Raw genomic sequence first — 23,095 nt, forward strand, 5'->3', positions numbered from 1 at the left:
GCATATTGCAAGTAGGGAATATTTAACAAGGATCTTACACAAACAAACACACCGAACATTCTACTCGTTAACTCTGCCATTTCAAATAAACGGGTAGAAGTACTAGACGTTAGGCAAGTTCAAGTGCAGCTGTGTCTTTGTGCCCATGAGTCATTTTTATGGCAATAAATAGAAAGAGCACCACTATCAGCTGCAATGTAGCTCAAATAAAGTTCAAATGAGCTCCAAGTGTCAATCTATTCTAGAAGAAGTTTGCATACACATACATGACTGTGCAAAGTAGTCTCGTAGAGCATGGACCTCAACCAAGGCCAAAGAAACATCCGATTTGTGTTTGCTCGTTACCTGGCAACTTCCTGGTTTATATAAGATGATTATGTCATGACCATATATATCAGCATGTTTAAATTTCGATTAATCAAAATTATTTGCAATAAAATACTTGCTCGCCTAATTCCAATTACTTTGGAAAAAAGACCAATATTTTCACACAAATTCAATGTTTTTGTCAAAATGTCATACACAGAAATTTCTCAAAATGCTTTACGTGAATGAAATGATGATTAAATTAATATTGGCTCAAAACATGTTAACAGTATTATCTAAAATCCTGTATAGAAAGCTGCGCTACCTTTCAGGTAACCGGCAAAACAAATTGCGCAATCAATCCGTGTTTATTAATGATTAATGCAACATTTCTCTGTGATTAATTGCGATAGCGCCTTAGCAGCTCAGAACAACCTTTACTCACATGTAACTAAGGCCACAACATTCAACTGTCGCCAACAATGAATAATACAGTTGATTATTATTAGTAGTAGTATTGTGCAAAAATGTAAAAAACAGGGCTTTCATCTGACACACTTCAAATATTGTAGTCTTCATCACTGCATATATGCATGTGTTAGTGACACATAGAAGCTGGGATAAACATTTGTGCTTTCAGAGTAAACTGGGAGAATTTTGAGGTGAGCTTTTTTTCCATGCAGGTGGGGTGGGGGACCAAACAGCTATTATGCTGAATTTAAAATATATATATATATATATATATATATATATATATATATATATATATATATATATATATATATATATATATATATATATATATATATATATATATATATATATATATATATATATATATATATATATTTTTTTTTTTTTTTTTTTTTTTATTTTTTTTTAAAGTTCAACAACCAGAGAACTATCAATTGGACATTTCACATTGGGGATCTCTGCATACTGCAGCTGTCTTTTTGTCATTACATATGTGCAGCACAGAGCCAGTATTTCCAAGGACGAGATTATGGTGGACAGACATTGTCATCACAGTCCTTTTGCTCCTAACTTTGCCTTCCTGTTCCAAATGTTTTCCCAGACGCAATCCTGACCGGCAGGGCCACTATTCCTGAACTATTCCTCCAACATTTGACTGCTGTTATTAATTCCGGAAGTTACACTAGTGTCTTTGTGTGTGTTTGCATGTGTGGATAACAGTGGGCACTTGTTTGTCAGTTGGTCTCGTAGGAGGAAAGCAGTGCAGCGTCCACAGGCTCCATGCATGACGGGCAGGTGAAGGATCTCATCAGCCAGTCATCTATACAGTCCATGTGATAGATATGCATGCAGGGCAGGAACCGGATAGGGTCCCCATACACAAAGTCCATCATACAGATGACGCACCTGAAGACAAAAATGCACAGATTTACTATTTGCTTCCATCAGGTTATGATGGAAGAAAATGCAATGAATCATCAATCTTTGTTAAGTTAAAGTTAAAGTACCAATGATAGTCACACACACTGGGTGTGGTGAAATTTGTCCTCTGCATTTGACCCATCCCCTTGTTCACCCCCCTGGTGAGGGGAACAGTGAGCAGCAGCGGTGGCCGCCCCCAATTCCAACCCTTGATGCTGACTGCCAAGCAGGGAGGTAACGGGTCCCATTTTTATAGTCTTTGGTATGACTCAGTCGGGGTTTGAACTCACGACCTACCGATCTCAGGGCGGACACTCTAACCACAAGGCCAGAGCAGGTTGCCGTTTCTCCAACCGCGGCTGTGTGTGTTCTTGTGCAACTGGAAATGTTTGTATCGAGTATTTTCTTGCCACACCCAACTTCTCGGCAGAAGGACTGTAGCTGTGTCTCAATTAGGCAGATGCATCCTTTGCAGTGCGTATTTGTGGGGTACTGACGTTGTCGCCGTGCGCAAAGGCTGCACCATTTCAAAAAGAAAGGAAAGAGTGACTTTAACATGTAAGTATAGCTTTATTTATTCATTTAAAACAGCCCAAATTTTTTTTGACACAAAATACATTTGTGTAAAATACGAGACCTTGACTATCGTAATACCCTCTTTTTACCCCGAGGGAGAGCCATATATCCGGCCATTGCAGATAGCTTGGTGCGCGGAGCTTTTTTTTTAACGTTTGAAAGTAAAGCCTGACATCTTTTAATTTACTGTTTTAGAACACATTAAGTTAACTTAATTACATGGCTCGAATTTAACCACGGCAACAGCGGCACGTGCCGCAACAGCCCTTGTCATTTGCCATAATGCCATAAAAAATTGACCAACATCTGCGGCAATAACATACCGTGACCTTCCTTGACTATTTACTTGTTAATGGACTGAGGATGTAACAATAAACGGAATAATGATAATTCGCAATAAAATTCCAGACTGTTAGTAATACCGTCTAATTTTTTAATTACCAAAAAATGTTCATTTATCAATGCATTTTAGGCAACACGAAGTCAGGCGCATGCGTACTAGTGTCGATTGGCTTGATAATCACGGCGGACGAGATTTCCCCTCGTAGGAAACGGAGCCGAACGCTTAATGTTAATGTTTTATTGTGTACAGTTAATTCCCATACGACATATTTCTGCGCAAACTCTTAGTGGTTCGGTCCCGATATAGAATCTACATGTACATATAAAAGGTACATGACTTTAAAAAATGAATAAATAATTTTTTTTAAATCCTCCCTCTATCAAAATTTAAAAATAGAGATAAAGGCATCATGTAACGACAAAAAGCTTGACATTATTAAGAAATATAAAAAAAAAATATTTGTCTTTAGATATATGGAGAATGTTTATCTATAGTCTTTTTATTAGACATTACAAATTACATCGTGGTATTACGTTCACACCCCAACACTGCTTTACCTAACAATCAGTAATCATCCATCCATCCATCCATTTTCTACTGCTTGTCCCTTTCGGGGTCGCGGGGATGCTGGAGCCTTTCTCAGCTGCATTCGGGCGGAAGGCGGGGTACACCCTGGACAAGTTGCCACCTCATCACAGGGCCAACACAGATAGACAGACAACATTCACACTCACATTCACACACTAGGGACCATTTTAGTGTTGCCATGATTTCAATATTGATAACAATAATCTTAATTATTACTTTGGCCATAATTGGCAGCCCTATATCTCATACATGAACGCTATTTTTATCTATATTGACAAAAAGTGCAGTTACATCTTATAGCCATCACATTGACACATGCATGCTTTAGAGCCCTTGCCTCGAAAGAAAATAATGTTTGCCTTGGTGCCCTTCTAACTTGCCTTGGTGCCCTTCTAACTTGCCTTGGTGCCCTTCTAACTTGCCTTGGTGCCCTTCTAACTTGCCTTGGTGCCCTTCTAACTTGCCTTGGTGCCCTAAAATATGAACCCTCCTTTAAGGAGACACTGGCCTTGACCTTAAAAAGTAAAATTTCGAGGCCTGTAATTATGTTATATGAATGTGTGGGCGGAATAATGAAGTATTGTAAAAGTGTGCATCAATGTACCGATATTAGTTATTGCTGATTTTTGTGAACATGTGCATGTTATTTAAAAATGTTTACTTTTATTAATGATTATTGTGATCTTGTGTTTAACTTTCCTGTTTTTGTTGCTGTGCAGAATATTCAAGGAAGAGGACTTTGACAACACAGCAAAGAAATGACACAAAACATGTATATACCAGTTTGGATGATCATTTAAAGACAAAGTATTTTTATAACCTATATAAATTAATAAACTAATGTGCTGAAACTGTAGTTGTGATTCATTTCATCTACCTTCATTGCAAATAATTATATGATCATAATAGTAATAATATTATGCTATCCCAATATTTATTATTACCGGTACTAGTTATAAAGCAACAAATTTGACAAGATTAGAAAAGTTCATCAATTGTGAATCACATATTAATAAAGTAAGATTGTATGGTGTTGCTGTATGGATAAACCATGAGGACTCTTTCCGGGACATCTTCTGGATTGTCTGCGTGTTTTTAAAAGGTACATGTCCCACTACAACAAGCAAAAAAATAAATGTATCATGGGCTGGGTCCTTGGAAGGATGCAGCCCCCGAATTGAGACACAGCTATGTTAAAGACACAAAAAATCATCCATGTTTTTAATCCAATGTTTGTCAAGATGTGCTTTTGTAACAAGCAATCTACTTAAATGACCGAGTCAAAGTACCTCAATATACTGTATGTGTGTGTATATATATATATATATATATATATATATATATATATATACATATATATATATATATATATATATATATATATATATACACATTTATATATATGAATATATATACACACAAACAAATACACACACATATACTGTATATACACTCACATATACATATATAGTCATACATACATGTACATGTACAGTATATATATTACACACACACACACACATATAAATATATACACACACATATGTATATAAACACATACACACACATATACTGTATATTCACACACACACATATATATAGACACACAAATGTTGGCGTTGACGCACTTTTTGTGTCTTTTAGATTTTTTATTTATTTATTTATTTTTACCGACCCTGCCTTCCCCGGTCAAAACTCCGGTTTGCTTGTTTTGTTTTTTATCGATTATCGCTTTCCGCAGGAGTTTTGTTTTGTTTAAATTTGCCGGTGTTGTGCCAAAATGTGATTGCCTGCCAAAAATTGATTTCCTTCACGGGAGCGCACACAGCTTGCTAAACCGGCCTTGGTTTTTTCTTAGAAGTATACTCATACTATCCTCTTTGTTTAAATCCTCTGCGGGTATTTCCAGCATCCTGTCCCTCGCTTTTCACATTGGTGACAAGGAAACCGCCAAGGCCTGCATCTTCTTAACCAAGTCAGCAACCAGTCTCCAGCTTTCGTAAGACTTCTTCTCATTAAAAGCTGGTGGTAATTTATAATTAACAGCAGCCATCCTCTGTTACCAATGTTGACTCAACGACAAATGTACTTTTTAATGGCTGTACTAATACTACTGCAACATGATCAATAAAGTACTTTCTATTCTATTCTATTCTATAACAACAACTCACTCCCGCTAAACAACAGCGTCACTTCCCTACCACGTCATTCTCACATGCGCAGTGACAAATGTAGCACTTAACACTTTCATGTGGTAAATTGCCTTTTATTCCTCAATTACTTTTGTCAAGCGGTGAACCAGATTTTGGCTTTTTTTGAAAACTCAAATAGGTGGGTTGCATATGACGTCATATCCTTGTCATATTTTTCTTCTTTGCGGCTTAATTCACACGATGGTCAAGCAGTTTAAAACAAGTAAGTGTGAGTGTAGAGTTTGAGCAGAAAATGCTGTATTGCTGTTCTGTTCCTGGGTGTTCCAGTGGTTCAAATAGAGAGATAGGAAAGAGTTTTCATAGAGTTCCGAAAAAAGTGGCTCATAAAGGTAATAAAGTCAGGAAAAGAACTAAGTGCGCCGAAGGAAATGGCTCTTAAATAGATCACTTTCATCATCTTGTGGAATAGACACGGACTGCTTGTGTCTGCAGTGATCACTTTGTAAAATGTTTGTTTGAACATTTGATTTGTTTGAGAAACTTTCACTGATGCAATTGAGTTTATTTTCTACTATTTGATAGCAGAACTAAACGTAAGAAAAGAGATTGATTAGTTTGTGTTCTTTTGTGGTTGCTATGCCTAAATATAACTACAAAGACTTGTGCAAATAAACTAACTTCATGTTAAGTCCTAGTAATAAACATTGTGAATCCACCGTATAGTCAAGTATATGAATTCATTCACTGCTATTTCACATTGGGAAACAAAATGGTTAAACTAACTAAACACACCAGGAGCTTCTCTAGTGTAAACTAATTGAAAAAAATATTGGCAAACATCGTAACAGCCAATTTTCAGATTTGCCATAGAAGTGTTTTCTTGCAAAAGGTGCAGTGTGCTTCATATCAAGTGTTTTCATGTAACAACTTCAACGTCACCAATGGTAGAGGAAAGCACAACAATATTTTGTGTGTGAAAGGGACAGTTAGCATTTCTGCTGAAGCTAAATGGTTAACTTTGTTAATGTTTTTTTTGGCTGTCAGAATTGAGCAAACCGATAAAAACATCTGCAGTACTACTGTATCTGCACAAAGTTGTGAAAGACAGTGTGTGCAAACAGAGTGATTGTCAAAAAGAAGGAAGGCGATTATGGCTTGCAAGCCACAAACAGAATTTGGATCTGAATAATGTGGATAACATTCAAATGTGCTAAGCTCATTTTGTATCTGGTGTGTATCGATACATTTGTACCTGTTTTTTGTGACTTTTTTGAAAACATATTGCTAATACACAAGGATTCGTTTTTATTTAGGAATGACAATATGACATTCGCAAATCTCCATTGCTTTCCTCACCATAAGATGAGAGTAAACACTAAACAGGCAACCGCTTTTAATGTCGGTTGCTGTATAAACTTGGAAAAAAAGATTAGGCATGAGAAGCTGACCTGAAATTATTGGAACAAATAATATAAATAATATAAGAGAATTATGTTGTTTTTTTTCTAGTTTTACTGCTGAGTACACTACTACCACAGAAAAATGAGTGTGTGCTTTCTGTATGTAATAGTATGATTTCACGACTAAGCATCTCATAGTGATCTCCTTTAGCAATTGGCGCCACTTAACCCACATAACACTCCTTAGGGGGGTTACGTTTATCTTTGTAAAGTTGTGCAAGTGTGTGTGGCGTTTCAACATCTTTCGACACAGACTTATCCCGGATTTTTGACTTTTACATTATTATTCCATTCACTTTCACCGACATGTTTACAAACGCTTCCCTCCTCGATGGCTGCACATCTGGGTACTAAACACTTTATACGTTTCCATCCACCGGGTTTAACCATGCATTAAATTGATCGTTCAGGAGACACAAATCGTTGAACTTTTACTTACCCATCTTATGCAAGTCATTTGGCTTTGCTGTGGGCTTTCGTTAAGTTTTCTCTGCTGTTATGCTAACTAAGCTGTCAACACACAGCTGTGCACGCACAGCAATAGCTGGTGGTGTTCCATAAATTCTGACCGGTGTAGCAAAGTTAGTTCCGCTGTGTAGTTACGTTATAGCGTCCTTAAAAATCGAAACATTTCAAAGCGAGACTGATGTTTATGCATGTTTTAAATAAAAGTAACGTCAATAGATTTTGACGGCCTTCTTTCATCTCCGTAATATCGCTAAAATTCGTTCCATCTTGTCCACTAGCGACGCTGAGATCATTATTCATGCGTTCGTTACGTCTCGTCTCGTTTAATGTAACGTATTATTTTCGGGTCTCCCTATGTCTAGCATTAAAAGATTACAGTTGGTACAAAATGCGGCTGCAAGGCTTTTGACATATTACGCCTATACTGGCTCACCTGCACTGGCTTCCTGTGCACTTAAGATGCGACTTTAAGGTTTTACTACTTACGTATAAAATACTACACGGTTTAGCTCCAGCCTATCTCGCCGATTGTATTGTACCATATGTCCCAACAAGAAATCTGCGTTCAAAGAACTCCGGCTTATTAGTGATTCCCAGAGCCAAAAAAAAAAAAAAAAAAAGTCTGCGGGCTATAGAGCGTTTTCTATTCGGGCTCCAGTACTCTGGAATGCCCTCCCGGTAACAGTTAGAGATGCTACCTCAGTAGAAGCATTTAAGTCCCATCTTAAAACTCATTTGTTTAATCTAGCCTTTAAATAGACCCCCCTTTTTTTAGACCAGTTGATCTGCCGTTTCTTTTCTTCTCTCCTCTTCTCCCCTGTCCCTTGCGAGGGGGAGTTGCATAGGTCCGGTGGCCATGGATGAAGTGCTGGCTGTCCAGAGTCGGGACCCCGGGTGGACCACTAGCTTGTGCATCGGTTGGGGACATCTCTGCGCTGCTGACCCGTCTCCGCTCGGGATGGTTTCCTGTTGGCCCCGCTGTGGACTGGACTCCCGCTGATGTGTTGGATCCACTGTGGACTGGACTTTCACAATACTATGTCAGACCCACTCGACATCCATTGCTTTCGGTCTCCCCTAGAGGGGTGGGGGTTACCCACATATGCGGTCCTCTCCAAGGTTTCTCATAGTCATTCACCGACGTCCCACTGGGGTGAGTTTTTCCTTGCCCGTATGTGGACTCTGTACCGAGGATGTCGTTGTGGCTTGTACAGCCCTTTGAGACACTTGTGATTTAGGGCTATATAAATAAACATTGATTGATTGATTGATTGAAGACCTTTCACAATCTTATTTAAGACCTTTTATGAGATTTTAAGGCCTTAAATTCAAATTATTGGATTTAGGACTTTTTTTGAATTTTTTTAAAGACCCCGCGGATACCCTGTGATCGCTCATATATTTGCCTCGAAACATTTCAAAATACACCCAAATCTGCACATATTCAGGTAAATAAACAGTAGCCTAATGGGACCCGAGACCATTGTCTGAAACCCAGAAATGCCCGGATGTGCCTCTAGGTCACGTGTTTGCAACCCACCTATAGAGTGGAACCTAGATTTACTAACCCCTCTATATGCAAATTTTTTAATTTATGAACTTTTAGATGACGCCAAATATGCCTATGTGTGCGAACCATGTCTCTGGCTTCATTCATGCACCTGCCAGTGAGAAAACTGGGCATAACTCTGATGGGGAGGTGGTGCCTTCCACTTCACTCGCTATGCAGCAGAAGACAAGTATCAACACTGCAGCATTTGTGCCTTTTGACAAGTTCTGTCCATTTTCCTAACCCACTAAGAGTCCAAAAACTCAACAGGCCAGCATGGAGTTAAAAAAAATAAATACAAAAAGACTATTTGAGAGAAGTAAATTCATGGCACTAACAAGACAAGTATAATCACAGTACAGTAAGTACATCAAGTGTTAATTGTGATCAAGACAGTCTTTTCTGGGGAAAGATGCAAGAACAGAATAATATCACAGCAGAGGAGAAAACAGTATCTCTTCTCTCGTTCTAGAGCGGCCACTCACTCTTCCAAAGCACAAACATGCAGACACCAACAACTCCCCACTCCCTCTATCTGCTCCTCTTGTCACTTTCCCTTCCGCTGTTGTGTGCATTGTCCTTTTTCAAATGTTTATTATTGTAGCAGTACCGAACGGTACGGTATTTTAAAGTAATATAATAATAATGTACAGCAAAGTAGACTTCTACGGTATCTCCTTCCAGTTCTTTCCCCGTCAAACACACCAGCAGCAGCTTCACCACATTTTCATGGATAAATGTCTGCCTTTTATGTATTATCTACCTTCATTGGCTGGCGTTTAACTACTCCGTGGTCCAGTATGGTGAAGACTAGCAGTGCTACCCTCGAATTGCTCTGCCAAGTTGGCTATACGCTCTTTAATGTTGTTGATTATGTATTTCTTTCATTCAAAGAATATCATCTACTACTACTTTTCAGCACTTTCCTTCACACCCACTTTCTTCTTTCACATGGTTGGAAAACAAAGTTATGTCGATTTTTAGCTATAAGCTAATGCTAGCGTTTAAGACCAGATGTTTTGGGCAGATTTTACGGGTTTCACTGTGGCATTTGCTACGCCATTTAATGGCGGGGATGCTTGTAATTTAAATCTTAAATCTTTGCTAACAACTTAATGCATAGCAATTAGCCGAGAGACAGCTCTTGTTTCAAAACATTCTTAAGTTTAAGTACCACTGGGATGGATGGATGGATGGATAGAGCCTCTTTATCAAGGAAGGCTGAGGCTTTTTTTTTTTTAAAGCAAAATATGTATTATGTGTACCAAGTACAATAGTTTGTACTTACTCTCTGATCTTTTTCTTAGTGCCGTCCTGTCCTGGGTTGTAAACACCTTTCGGAAGGTGTTGGATCAGCCCGATACGCTGGGCAATACGCACCTGCTCCTCTTCTGTCAGCTGGGTGGCAAGACGGGCCTGGCTGGGTGTAGGGTGGTAGATAGGAATATGGATCTGCGCCTACAAAGACAGGCACAAATATCATCCACTAATAATCCCACACGAACAACAATCTGGGCAACTAAGATTCCAGAAACACAATCTTTTACAGTCATGAGTACATTTATTCCATAAGACCTCCTTCCTTAACATAAAAAGCTGCTAACAACAAGCGCAAGGTGTTGACACTTAAAGGCCTACTGAAATGAAATGTTCTTATTTAAACGGGGATAGCAGATCCATTCTATGTGTCATACTCGATCATTTTGCGATATTGCCATATTTTTGCTGAAAGGATTTAGTAGAGAACATCGACGATAAAGTTCGCAACTTTTGGTCGCTGATTAAAAAAAAAACCTTGCCTGTACCGGAAGTAGCGTGACATCACAGGTTGTAGAGCTCCTCACATCTGCACATTGTTTACAATCATGGACGCCAGCAGCGTGAGCGATTCGGACTGAGAAAGCGACGATTACCCCATTAATTTGAGCGAGGATGAAAGATTCGTGGATGAGGAAAGTGAGAGTGAAGGACTAGAGGGCAGTGGAAGCGATTCAGATAGGGAAGATGCTGTGAGAGCCGGGGGTGACCTGATATTCAGCTGGGAATGACTACAACAGTAAATAAACACAAGACATATATATACTCTATTAGCCACAACACAACCAGGCTTATATTTAATATGCCACAAATTAATCCGCATAACAAACACCTCCCCCCTCCCGTCCATATAACCCACCAATTCTTTTTGGATGTGCTGTAATGAAACAACTGTAAATATGTGATGCATTACATTGTATCATATGCATGTTTGAACAAAACTGGAACTGAACTGAACAGAACACTGTAGTGTTACAGTGAGTGTTTTGTTGAGCACATTGAGCTGTGAGGAATTTCAAGTCAATCAAACTTTTGGGGTCAAATTTGGGGGTTTAGTAATGTAGTGTATATGTCAGAAAAATAATATCAGAAGCAACACAATAGGGGTGCATTTTTTTTAAACAAATCTTCGCCCAAGCACAATGCTTTTCAAATAATAGCGGGACCTCTTAGGGGACGTGCGATGCCAGGAGGGGCCGCGTGTGACCCCGGGGAACACGCTTGTAGTATGCAGTGGTATGCTTTGGTTGGGGGCGGGGGGCGTGGTTAAGAGGGGAGGAGTATATTTACAGCTAGAATTCACCAACTTGAGTATTTCATATATATATATATATATATATATATATATATATATATATATATATATATATATATATATATATATATATATATATATATATATATATATATATGTATGAAATACTTGACTTTCAGTGAATTCTAGCTATATATATATATTTATTTTATTATACATATAAATAAAAGAAATACTTGAATTTCAGTGTTCCGGAGGCTATCCAGGAAGTATTGTCCTGTTTAAAAGTGTCACAACATTGCTGTTTACGGCAGACGAACTGCTTTACGGTAGACGAAAACGTGACTGCTGTTGTTGTGTGTTTCCGCGCTGGGAGGACGTTAATGAAACTGCCTAAAAATAAACCCACATAAGAAACCAAGAACTCGCCCTCGATCATTCTACAGTTATAATGTGATTGGGCAGGCACGCTGTTTATATTGTGGGAAAGCGGACGTGAAAACAGACTGTCGCCGCTGTCCCCACTCAGGTCCGCATTGAGCTGGAGGGGGCGTGGCCTCCAGCTACGGCTGAATTCCGGGAGTTTATCGGGAGAAAATTTCTTCCGGGAGGTTATTGGGAGAGGCGCTGAATTCCGGGAGTCTCCCGGTAAAACCGGGAGGGTTGGCAAGTATGCGGTACATACACTACCGTTCAAAAGTTTGGGGTCACATTGAAATGTTCTTATTTTCAATGAAGATAACTTTAAACTAGTCTTAACTTTAAAGAAATACACTCTATACATTGCTAATGTGGTAAATGACTATTCTAGCTGCAAATGTCTGGTTTTTGGTGCAATATCTACATAGGTGTATAGAGGCCCATTTCCAGCAACTATCACTCCAGTGTTCTAATGGTACAATGTGTTTGCTCATTGGCTCAGAAGGCTAATTGATGATTAGAAAACCCTTGTGCAATCATGTTCACGCATCTGAAAACAGTTTAGCTCGTTACAGAAGCTACAAAACTGACCTTCCTTTGAGCAGATTGAGTTTCTGGAGCATCACATTTGTGGGGTCAATTAAACGCTCAAAATGGCCAGAAAAAGAGAACTTTCATCTGAAACTCGACAGTCTATTCTTGTTCTTAGAAATGAAGGCTATTCCACAAAATTGTTTGGGTGACCCCAAACTTTTGAACGGTAGTGTACATCCACACGCATATTTACTGTACAAACATACATACAGTGTACACATACTGTACATATAGAAACACATATGTATACATACACTCATGCATATAATCAAGTTTCATCAAACATATATTAACGTTGTTCCCCTAGGGGAAACTGGGCAAAACACGGCACACTGACAAAGCGTAACCTATTGTTACTACAACAATCTACAAGGTTAATACAGTTTGCTACGCTTTTTCCCCCTCCATTTATCTGCTTTATTTTGTAATTCAAGTTTGAATTACATGTATGTATTGTGGCATTTAAAACAATTGCATTGTTGATAACATAGGTAATTATTATTATTACTATTCATTATCAATAGTGCTATTTCTATTGGTATTTGTATTGCTCCATTTGTAGTGCAATAATGTTCATTGTCATTTCTGTGTTAATAATATTTACTTGACTGTTTGCTTCTCTGCAATCAATTTTCGTATAATATTTGTACATATTGTATTTGCTGATGCTGTTCTGTTATTGTTGGTGTTGTCTTATCCCCCTCTTGTCCCAGCAATTTCCCCCTCTATAAACATCCTAGCAGTCGGCATCCTAATGACAGCAGACCTTACACAGTAAGTAATGTTTTATTATGTTTGTTGGCTCTCATAAAGTCTGCAGTGAGTAATAATCAGCTATGAAGTGATGCGTTTTTTTAATAATGCTCTGCGTATGCTTAAAATAATCAAAATACGTAAATATTAAATGTTATTATAAATGTGCCTGTTACTACATTACATATATACTTACATAATGTATATAAAACCTCAAGGGAGGTGTTTAGATGTTTTATCAGGGGCTCTATCGGCAAAATTGAACAGCTCCCATAAGCTCCATTGTAAGAGAACTTTTGCTCAAATGTATTTAATATTTAGAAGTCATTAAAAAAAATCTGTCGTCATGTCTTTCATAATGATTGTGAACGATAAAGAATTTCCCAAAAAAGTGCAGTTTTCCTTTAATGTTGATGATCAACTTAAATGTATTATCATTTATTGAGTTTAATTTAATTTTCAGTATCGAATGGTTCAAGTCGGTCAACCTTTTTTTTATAGTTTAATTAAGGATTACATTATTTTTTTATTTCAGGCAAATTGATGCTCTTCAAATCTTTCTGTAACAGACTAAAAACAATGTTAATAAAGTTATTATTTGTTGTGAATTGCCCTATATTTCTTTTTTTCTTTTTCTTTAATGTTATTAAGGATACAATGTTATGCAGAGGTGTACTTACAACAATTTTATAGACAAATGAACGTGCAATGTTTTCTTTTTCCTAGGGCGGGCGTAACAGAAAATAATTGAGGAGCACTGCCCCAGCAGTTCAGGTGTAAGAAAGTTTGTCTATATAAATAAATTCATACAGTCATGGGAAAACATTTAGGATACCTCATGGACAAAATATCTTTTTTTTTCAAGCATGACTAAAAAAAATGTTTAGTTTTTTTAACGATGGCCGATTATTGTGTTTATTCTAAGTAACATATATCTTAGATTGGAATGTATAACACACTGGATAAGAAGTTATCTAACGAACAGGAAACAATACGTGAAGCTAGGCGAACACATGTCTACAACGCTAAATATATCCTGTGGTGTACCTCAGGGATCAATATTAGGACCTAAATTATTCAATCTCTATATAAATGACATTTGTAAAGTTACAAAAGATTTAAAGTTAGTATTATTTGCGGATGATACAACAGCGTTTTGTTCAGGAGAGAACACACAGGAGATAATACAAATAATAACAGAAGAAATTAACAAATTAAAAAGATGGTTTGACAAAAACAGACTATCGTTGAATCTTAGTAAAACTAAAATAATGCTATTTGGAAATAGTAGAAGAGAAAGTCAAACACAAATACAAATAGACGGAATAGAAATTGAAAGAGTAAATGAAACCAAATTTCTAGGTATAATGATTGATGATAAATTGAACTGGAAATCTCACGTAAAAAATATAACATAAAGTAGCAAGAAACACGTCAATAATGAATAAAGCAAAACATGTTCTAGACAAAAAATCACTTCATATTCTCTACTGCTCAGTAGTGTTACCATATCTGAGCTACTGTGTAGAAATATGGGGAAATAATTACAAAAGTACACTTCATTCATTAACGGTGTTACAAAAAAGATCAGTTAGAATAATACATAATGTTGGATATAGAGAACATACAAATCCTTTATTTATTGAATCAAAGATACTGAAATTCCACGACATAGTGAATTTGCAAACAGCTAAAATTATGCACAAAGCAAACTATAACCTGCTACACAAGAATATACAACAATTCTTCTCAAAAAAAGAGGAGAAATATAATCTTAGAGAAAAATGTAATTTAAAACATTTGTACGCACGTACAACACTTAAGACCTTCAGTATATCAATATGTGGAATTAAATTATGGAATGGATTAAGCAAAGCAATCAAACAATGTACTAACATGATCCACTTCAAGAAACTCTTCAAACTTAAAGTGTTTACAAAGTACAAAGAAGAAGAACCATGACAAACATTCTCAATTTATTTCATCCATCCATTCATTCATTCTTAAAGTAATCTTACTTATCTCATCATATTAAATATGACTTTCTCCACCAATTATTATTATTAAATTCTTACTATTATTTATTTATTTATTTTTATTGTGATTACCTATGGAGTTTATTGTGAATAAATTGAGAACAGGAAGTGAATAAAAAAGTTTCAGCAATTGTTATGTAAAGAAAAGGGGTAGGATTAAATAAGCTCTGCTTCTTCCTACTCCTTTTCGAACATGTTGAAAAGAGAAACTGGAAATTGTGATGTATCATGTTGTATGCTTGCATGTTCGAAATAAACTCAAACTCTAACTCTAACACTTATTTCAATGGCCCTGACTGACACCAACATTAATGGATGTCAATATTTCCCAAGTCAAAACCGAAATCTTTGCTTGCTTATTTACTTGTACATCTGCCAGAGCCATAAGTAGAATGAGCGACAATAAAGAATTTTCAGACCAATGGCAATTTGTCAACATTTGTGATTCTGGGGTTAGGCTCCAGAGGGCAGCGGCGTTTGCCTGCTAGTTAGAGGCAGCCCAAGAAAAAAGAGATACTGTCCAGTGGTAGAAAATGGATGGATGGAGCCGCGTTAGCTCCGTTGAAGTGCGGAGTGTGTCTTTCTGTATGGTATGCATCTTGTAAATGCCAATAAAAGGCTGATTTGTGCACAGTTATCCTGCCTCATTGTCGTTCTGCCGACATTACAATATTTCATACCGTGTGTGTGTGTGTGTTTCATCAGCTGTGTGACGGTCAGCAGTCTAATTGTTATTACAGGCCCCTCTCTCTCCTTTTGGACATGGTCAGTCAGCTGGACTGCAACAACTGTTAGTTATGTAACCTCACATTGACCAGGAGACCAGCAGGCAAGGGCAACAGAGTTTAGTGAATTGGCTCGTGTGAAAAGAGAGATGGGAGAAAAGATAGCTGAGCCAACATTTGGACCTTGGTGCCATCTGCCAAGCAAAGGTTTGGCTGCTGAACTAAGCACATAGCAACAGAGGTGTTAGAATGTGGGGAAAACTGAAACGTAAAATGGCTGTTTTCACCATGCTGCATATGCCCAAAGTATTCAAACATCTCAGGGATGACTTGTAAAAAAAATTTAAAAAATGACTGCAGACAGGAAGCCAAATCAAAACACCTTTGCAGTGATGCGCCTCAGACGGACAAAACCTCACACAAATCCACATGTGAGAACTATGAGTTGAATATTTCAGGAGTGACAACAAACAACAGGAAAAAAATGGTGAAAGTGGAAATCTGGTGGTTGCATTACCTCATGAATGTATACACAACACATGACCATACACTGTTAACTCACACCACCTGTGACAGATCGTTAAAGGTCTCTTATTGTCAATAGCCCTTTTTTCACCTCAGGTACTCTGGACCTCGAGAAATTAAGTTCCAGGCTATTTAGCTGGATTGTTTTACAGTCCTATTTCCCACTAGGAAATAGGACATTCGAGTCAATTATTTCCTTGAGGATTTAAGTTGAACATTTTTACATTGAGCTACGAATACGAAATTGAATCACATAAAAATCTTACCACATATGTGGACGGACATCAACTTGTAGTAGTGATGAAACAACATGGTTCCTTTAACTGACTCAAGTCTTTATTGATTGATTGATTGAGACTTTTATTAGTAGGTTGCACAGTGAAGTACATATTCCGTACAGTTGACCATAAAATGGTAACACCAGAATAAGTTTTTCAACTTGTTTAAGTCGGGGTCCACTTAAATGGATTCATGATACAAATATATACTATCAGATATATACTATCATCGTAATACAGTCATCACACAAGATAATCACATTTAATTATTTACATTATTTACAATCCGGGGTCTGCGGGGGGTTGGTTTGGTTGTTATCATCAGTCATCAACAATTGAGAACAGAGAAATGGATTTTGGAACAGTGTAGGTCTGACTTGGTAGGATATGTACAGCTAGTAGTGGATAGAGAGAGAGAGAGAGAGAGAGAGAGAGAGAGAGAGAGAGAGAGAGAGAGAGAGAGGAGAGAGAGAGAGAGAGAGAGAGAGAGAGAGAGAGAGATCAGAAGGCATAAGAAAAAGTATCTGCATTTGATTGTTTACATTTGATTATTAACAATCCGGGGAGGGTGTTAGTTTAGGGTTGTAGCTGCCTGGAGGTGAACTTTTATTGCGGTTTTGAAGGAGGATAGAGATGCCCTTTCTTTTATAACCGTTGGGAGCGCATTCCATATTGATGTGGCATAGAAAGACAATGAGTTAAGACCTTTGTTAGATCGGAATCTGGGTTTAACGTGGTTAGTGGAGCTTCCCCTGGTGTTGTGGTTATGGCGGTCATTTACGTTAAGGAAGTAGTTTGACATGTACTTCGGTATCAGGGAGGTGTAGCGGATTTTATAGACTAGGCTCAGTGCAAGTTGTTTTACTCTGTCCTCCACCCTGAGCCAGCCCACTTTGGAGAAGTGGGTAGGAGTGAGGTGGGATCTGGGGTGGAGGTCTAGAAGTAATCTGACTAGCTTGTTCTGGGATGTTTGGAGTTTAGATTTGAGGGTTTTGGAGGTGCTAGGGTACCAGGAGGTGCATGCGTAATCGAAAAAGGGTTGAACGAGAGTTCCCGCTAGAATCTTCATGGTGCTTTTGTTGACCAGAGAGGAGATTCTATAGAGAAATCTCGTTCGTTGGTTGACCTTTTTGATTACCTTGGTTGCCATTTTATCACAGGAAAGATTAGCCTCTAGAATGGAACCTAGGTAGGTGACCTCATCCTTCCTTGTGATAACAATGTCACCCACTTTTATAGTGAAGTCGTTGACTTTCTTAAGGTTGATGTGGGACCCAAACAGGATGGATTCCGTTTTACCCAAGTGTATGGATAGCTTGTTGTCAGCGAGCCAGGTGCAAGTTCTACAGAGCTCAGCACTGAGGATTTTCTCCACCTGTGACTTGTCCTTGTCTGTAACCAGCAGGGCCGAGTCATCCGCAAACAAGAACAATTCACAGTCGCATGCCGATGACAAGTCGTTTATGTATATTAGGAACAGTAAAGGCCCTAATGTACTGCCTTGGGAGACTCCACAGCTTACTGAGAGGGGGGGGACACGGTGCCGTTTACCTCTACCACCTGCTCCCTCCCCTCCAAGTAAGATTGCATCCAGCTCCATGAGGTTTTGTTAAATCCGATTGCTCTGAGCTTATCCAACAGTATAGCGTGGTTAACGGTGTCAAAGGCCTTCTGAAGGTCCAGCATGACCATGCCGCAGTATTTGCCCGCGTCCACCTCATGTTTGATGTGGTCGGTCAGAAAGAGAAGGCATGTGTCAGTGGAGTGGTTAGTTCTGAAGCCGGATTGGAATTTGTACATGAGTTTATTAGTGACAAGGTAAATATCGACCTGTTCATAAACTATTTTCTTCCATTACTTTCGAAATGGAACTGAGAATAGAAACAGGTCGGTAGTTGCCAGGTTCCAATTTGCTTCCTTTTTTAAAGAGGGGAGTTACTCTTGCTATCTTAAAATCTTTTGGTACTTGGTCTTGTGAAATTGAGAGGTTTATTATGTGTGTGATGATTGGGGCAATGATGGAGGCAGAGTTCCTGAGGAATCTGGAGGGAATATTATCAAGGCCAGTGGCCTTGTGTGGGTGGAGCGCGCTCAATTTTTTAAGCACCTCATCAGCTGTGACCATTTCTAATTTGAAATCATTGTTGGATACTCCTAGCTTTCTGTAGAAGGCTTTAATGTGTTCTACACCAAAGCGTCCAGAGTGGTGGGATAGCTTGTTGACAAGAGTTGCGGCTATGCTGGTGAAAAAGGTGTTAAGTCTGCTTGCGACCTCCATTTTGTCTTTAATGAGGGAGTCACCCTCCTTGATGCTGATGTTGGTGAGTTTGGTTTTAAGTTTTTGGCTGCAACCGGGAAGCTGGTTGTTGAGAATTTCCCAGAGCTCACGTGGCTTATTTGTGTTTTCCTCTATTTTGTCATTAATGTAATTTTTTTTAAGGATTTAGTCAGGTTGGTTGACTTATTTCTTAATTTATTGCATTGCTTTTTGAGAGTCGAAAGGAGTGATTTGAGGTTGTTATTATTGGGTTGTTTATCTACTTCTGTTTTACACTTTTGATATTCTGAGTATTTTCTGTCTCTGTCTTTTATGGCAGCTAATAGGTCCGGATTCATCCATGGTTCTGAGCGGGCTTTGATCCTGACTGTTTTCACGGGAGCCATGTAATTTAGTATCTTTAGGAACGCTGTTTTGAAGCGATCCCAAGCAACATCGACCAGGTTGCTCGCGAGCACAGGGGACCAGTCCCACTCATCTAATTTTAAATTGAAATTATCACTGGAGTATTTTTTAAGGGATCTGGATTGGTCTGTTATGTGGCCATTGGCTTTGGGTTTAGCTATTTTGCAGGTGCAGAAGGTTAGATAGTGGTCGCTAAGACCACAGAACATGACCCCACTATTTTTTATTGTAGGCCGGTCTGAAGTGAGAATGAGATCTATGGTTGATTGGGTGGAATCACACACCCTTGTAGGTAGTGCTATTAGTTGGGAAAGACCGTGTTGATTACAAAACTTGCTGTAGGATCTGAAGACAGGCGCATCTCTGCGTTGAATATCTGTGTTCAGATCTCCAGTTATAATTTTCTCCACGTTGTCTACACCAGCCAAGCACTCCTCGAGAGCACCGTAGAAATCACTCTGATTAGGGGGTCTGTAAACAGTCCCTATCAGTACCGGCTTAGCGTTTGTGAATTTGATTTTTGCCCATACAGATTCAAGGTTATTGTGGTTAAGATCGGTGCGAGTTATGTATTTAATATCCTGGTGAATATACATACAAACACCACCACCATGTTTATTCCTGTCCTTTCTAATAACCGAGAAGTTTTCTATCTCTATCTCTGAGTCAGAAACACTTTGATCTAATTTAGTTTCAGAGAAACACAAGATTTTTACTTTATTGTTGTGGAACATTTCTCTGATTTGGTCGAGTTTAGTTCCAGAGAGACTCTTCACATTAAGGTGGATGATGTGTAGCCCACTGGAACCAAAAATAACATCAGAGTCCGCTGGGGAGAGGTATTGTCCAGAAGATGGAATTGTATTGCAGTCCAAATCACTGTTTGTGTGGAGAGACTTGGGGGAGGGGGAGAGAGGCACATTGTTCAACGGCCAGGTGATGGGGGAGGGGCGTAGTTGAAGAAGTTTTGCGGGTTTTGGTGATGTTGTTGTTGTTGAGAACAACGACCAGGTTTGTACAAAGAATCCCCTGTATCCCGTGTAGACCTTGGGGGGTCCAGGTGACGCGGTGAAGACCCCCACGGCCTCGGAAGAGGCCAGGAGGACCTCCGCACTGTTGATGTCGACAGTCACCTCGTTGACCGCCGCTGCGTTGTTCGCCGCCGTGCTGTTCGCCGCCGGTCCGCTGTCTTCATCGATGTCTGGGTCGTCCTCCACCGTGTCGATGAACGGAGTGAAGTCCTCTGTCGAGCAGATAGGAGGTCCCGAAGCTAAGTTAGCTTCAATGGTGTCGTTAGCAGTAGCATTGCTGGGCTTCGCCAGCCGGGACAAAATTAACCGGGTGGTTAGAGGTCCAGGGTTAAGTTCAGTGTCTCTTGAGAGTAGAAGTAATAGTAGTATTGTTGATCTTCGGTCTATCCTTCCAGTCAGGGGCATGTTTCTTCTGTTTCGAGCTGCAGTTAAGCACGATGCTATCACGTTAGCTCCGAAGCTAAAGTGCTTCGCCGATGTATTGTCAATGAGATAAAAGTCACTGTGATTGTCCATTTCGCGTTCACGACTCTCATTTTCAAGAGGGTAAAGTATCCGAGGTGGTTTAAAATACAAATAGGGACGGCGTGGCGAAGTTGGTAGAGTGGCTGTGTCAGCAATCGGAGTGTTGCTGGTTACTGGGGTTCAATCCCCACCTTCTACCTTCCTAGTCACGTCCGTTGTGTCCTTGGGCAAGACACTTCACCCTTTGCCTCTGATGGCTGCTGGTTAGCGCCTTGCATGGCAGCTCCCGCCATCAGTGTGTGAATGTGTGTGTGAATGGGTAAATGTGGAAATACTGTCAAAGCGCTTTGAGTACCTTGAAGGTAGAAAAGCGCTACACAAGTATAACCCATTTATCATTTATTTATAAATCCGTGATCCACAATATAAAAAGGAGAAAGTGTGGAATCAAACGATTGCTACCGTGGGAGGGAAAAAAGATGCGACCGCTCTCCATGACGACACTGCAACAGTCATTCACTGAAGTGAATCAGGTAGACCTACTTGATTTTTTTTCCCCTAGATATTTTTGTTGATATTGTGCCCCCTACCAGTTATAATAGACTGACCACGAAATCATAGACAGTTCATGTCCTTGTAACTCGGAAACCATTTCAAAGGCATGACCTGGGGACATTTCAAAGGTCTATTAAAGTCCATCTGGAAAGTATTTACAGTGCTTCACTTTTTCCACATTTTGTGACAGCCTTATTCCAAAATTGAATAATTGCATGTTTTTGCACAACCCCTTTATAATAACAACATTTATTTGTATGTTTCCAAATGTACTTAAAGTAAGAAACTTCAAAATTGCATGTACAGTACAGGCCAAAAGTTTGGACACACCTTCTCATTCAATGCATTTTCTTTATTTTCATGACTATTTACATTGTAGATTGTCACTGAAGGTATCAAAACTATGAATGAACACATGTGGAGTTATGTACTTAACAAAAAAGGTGAAATACCCGAAAACATATTTTATATTCTAGTTTCTTCAAACTAGCCACCCTTTGCTCTGATTACTGCTTTGCAGACTCTCGGCATTCTCTCGATGAGCTTCAAGAGGTAGTCACCTGATATGGTGTTCACTTCACAGGTGTGCCTTATCAGGGTTGATTAGTGGAATTTCTTGCTTTATCAATGGGGTTGGGACCGTCAGTTGTGTTGTGAATGAGAAGATGTGTCGAAACATTTGGCCTTACTGTATGTATGTACTCACATTGTTGATGCACCTTTGGGAGCAATTACAGTCTAAAGTTTTAGGCTCTATTCTCGCATGTGCTTAAGTGAAAAAAGTCTGATAACCGGTATTTAGAGCCGATATTCATTTACAGTAAAAGTGACGTATTGGCATGAACATTAAGAATAATACACAAATTGATGAAGATATGGAGGTCCAAAATCAAAGAATTACATTACAGGCATATCCTGGACAGCTATATGGGGGCCTGTGTTATATACCTGATAAGGGGGCCAGGGAAGCAGGGGAGTGGTTAGTGGGAGTTGAATGAGATGTGTGTGGGTGTGTACAACGCTCACCAGGGATGATGTTACTGTTACTAATAGAAAAATAAAGTTCTCGTTCTGCAAGGCAAAACTGTCGTCTTTTTCTCGAGTCAAGTCAAGTACTAGGTCATGTTTTGTTAGGAGATTAAATAACTAATTTAAATTCAACTAAGTTAAAATTCATTTCCAGTATTTTTTTTGTTTATTTTTTTGGGATTGTTTTGGTTTGTTGATATTCTTAGTCTTGCTGCGAAAAAAAAATACCATAAGAGTGATCCAATAATGAGTTCCCCCACTGTGCTAGTGGATATTGGTCATACAAGTGTTGCTGGTTTTCGCCGCAGAGGACATTTTTTGTTTGGTTTCATCATCTCTTTAAATTCTTTGTATTCTGGCTTCCTATAATCAATATGACTAAGCTCTGAACAACGTATGTTCCGGTACAGCTTTTGGTCAGCAGCATGCAGCATTTGCAGCCATACTTGCCATCTCTCTGGCTTGCACAGGGGGCATTTCAGATCACAGCTTAGCCCCTCTGTAATGTAAACACAGTGCTGTCTTATCTCCAGTCGTCTGCTGCTACAGCAATGAGTCAACACATATCTCACCGGCTGCTCGCAAATTACC

At 38.9% G+C, this 23,095-nt stretch overlaps 1 protein-coding gene across 2 annotated transcripts in view; it reads right to left on the reverse strand.

Moving 5' to 3' along the window:
• Positions 1-1,179: 1,179 nt before the first annotated feature.
• rnf11b (ring finger protein 11b) overlaps positions 1,180-23,095 on the reverse strand; it is a 61,524-nt gene continuing 39,608 nt past the window's right edge. For both annotated transcript variants that reach the window (XM_062039024.1, XM_062039025.1), the window contains 2 exons: positions 10,127-10,296; positions 1,180-1,686 (listed from right to left, as the gene is read on the reverse strand). In XM_062039024.1, coding sequence (XP_061895008.1) covers positions 1,515-1,686; positions 10,127-10,296 — 342 coding nt within the window. In that variant the 3' untranslated portion in view covers positions 1,180-1,514. The remainder of the gene's footprint in view (positions 1,687-10,126; positions 10,297-23,095) is intronic.

This window comes from Entelurus aequoreus, linkage group LG27 (assembly GCF_033978785.1).
Source record: "Entelurus aequoreus isolate RoL-2023_Sb linkage group LG27, RoL_Eaeq_v1.1, whole genome shotgun sequence".
Lineage (NCBI taxonomy): Eukaryota > Metazoa > Chordata > Actinopteri > Syngnathiformes > Syngnathidae > Entelurus > Entelurus aequoreus.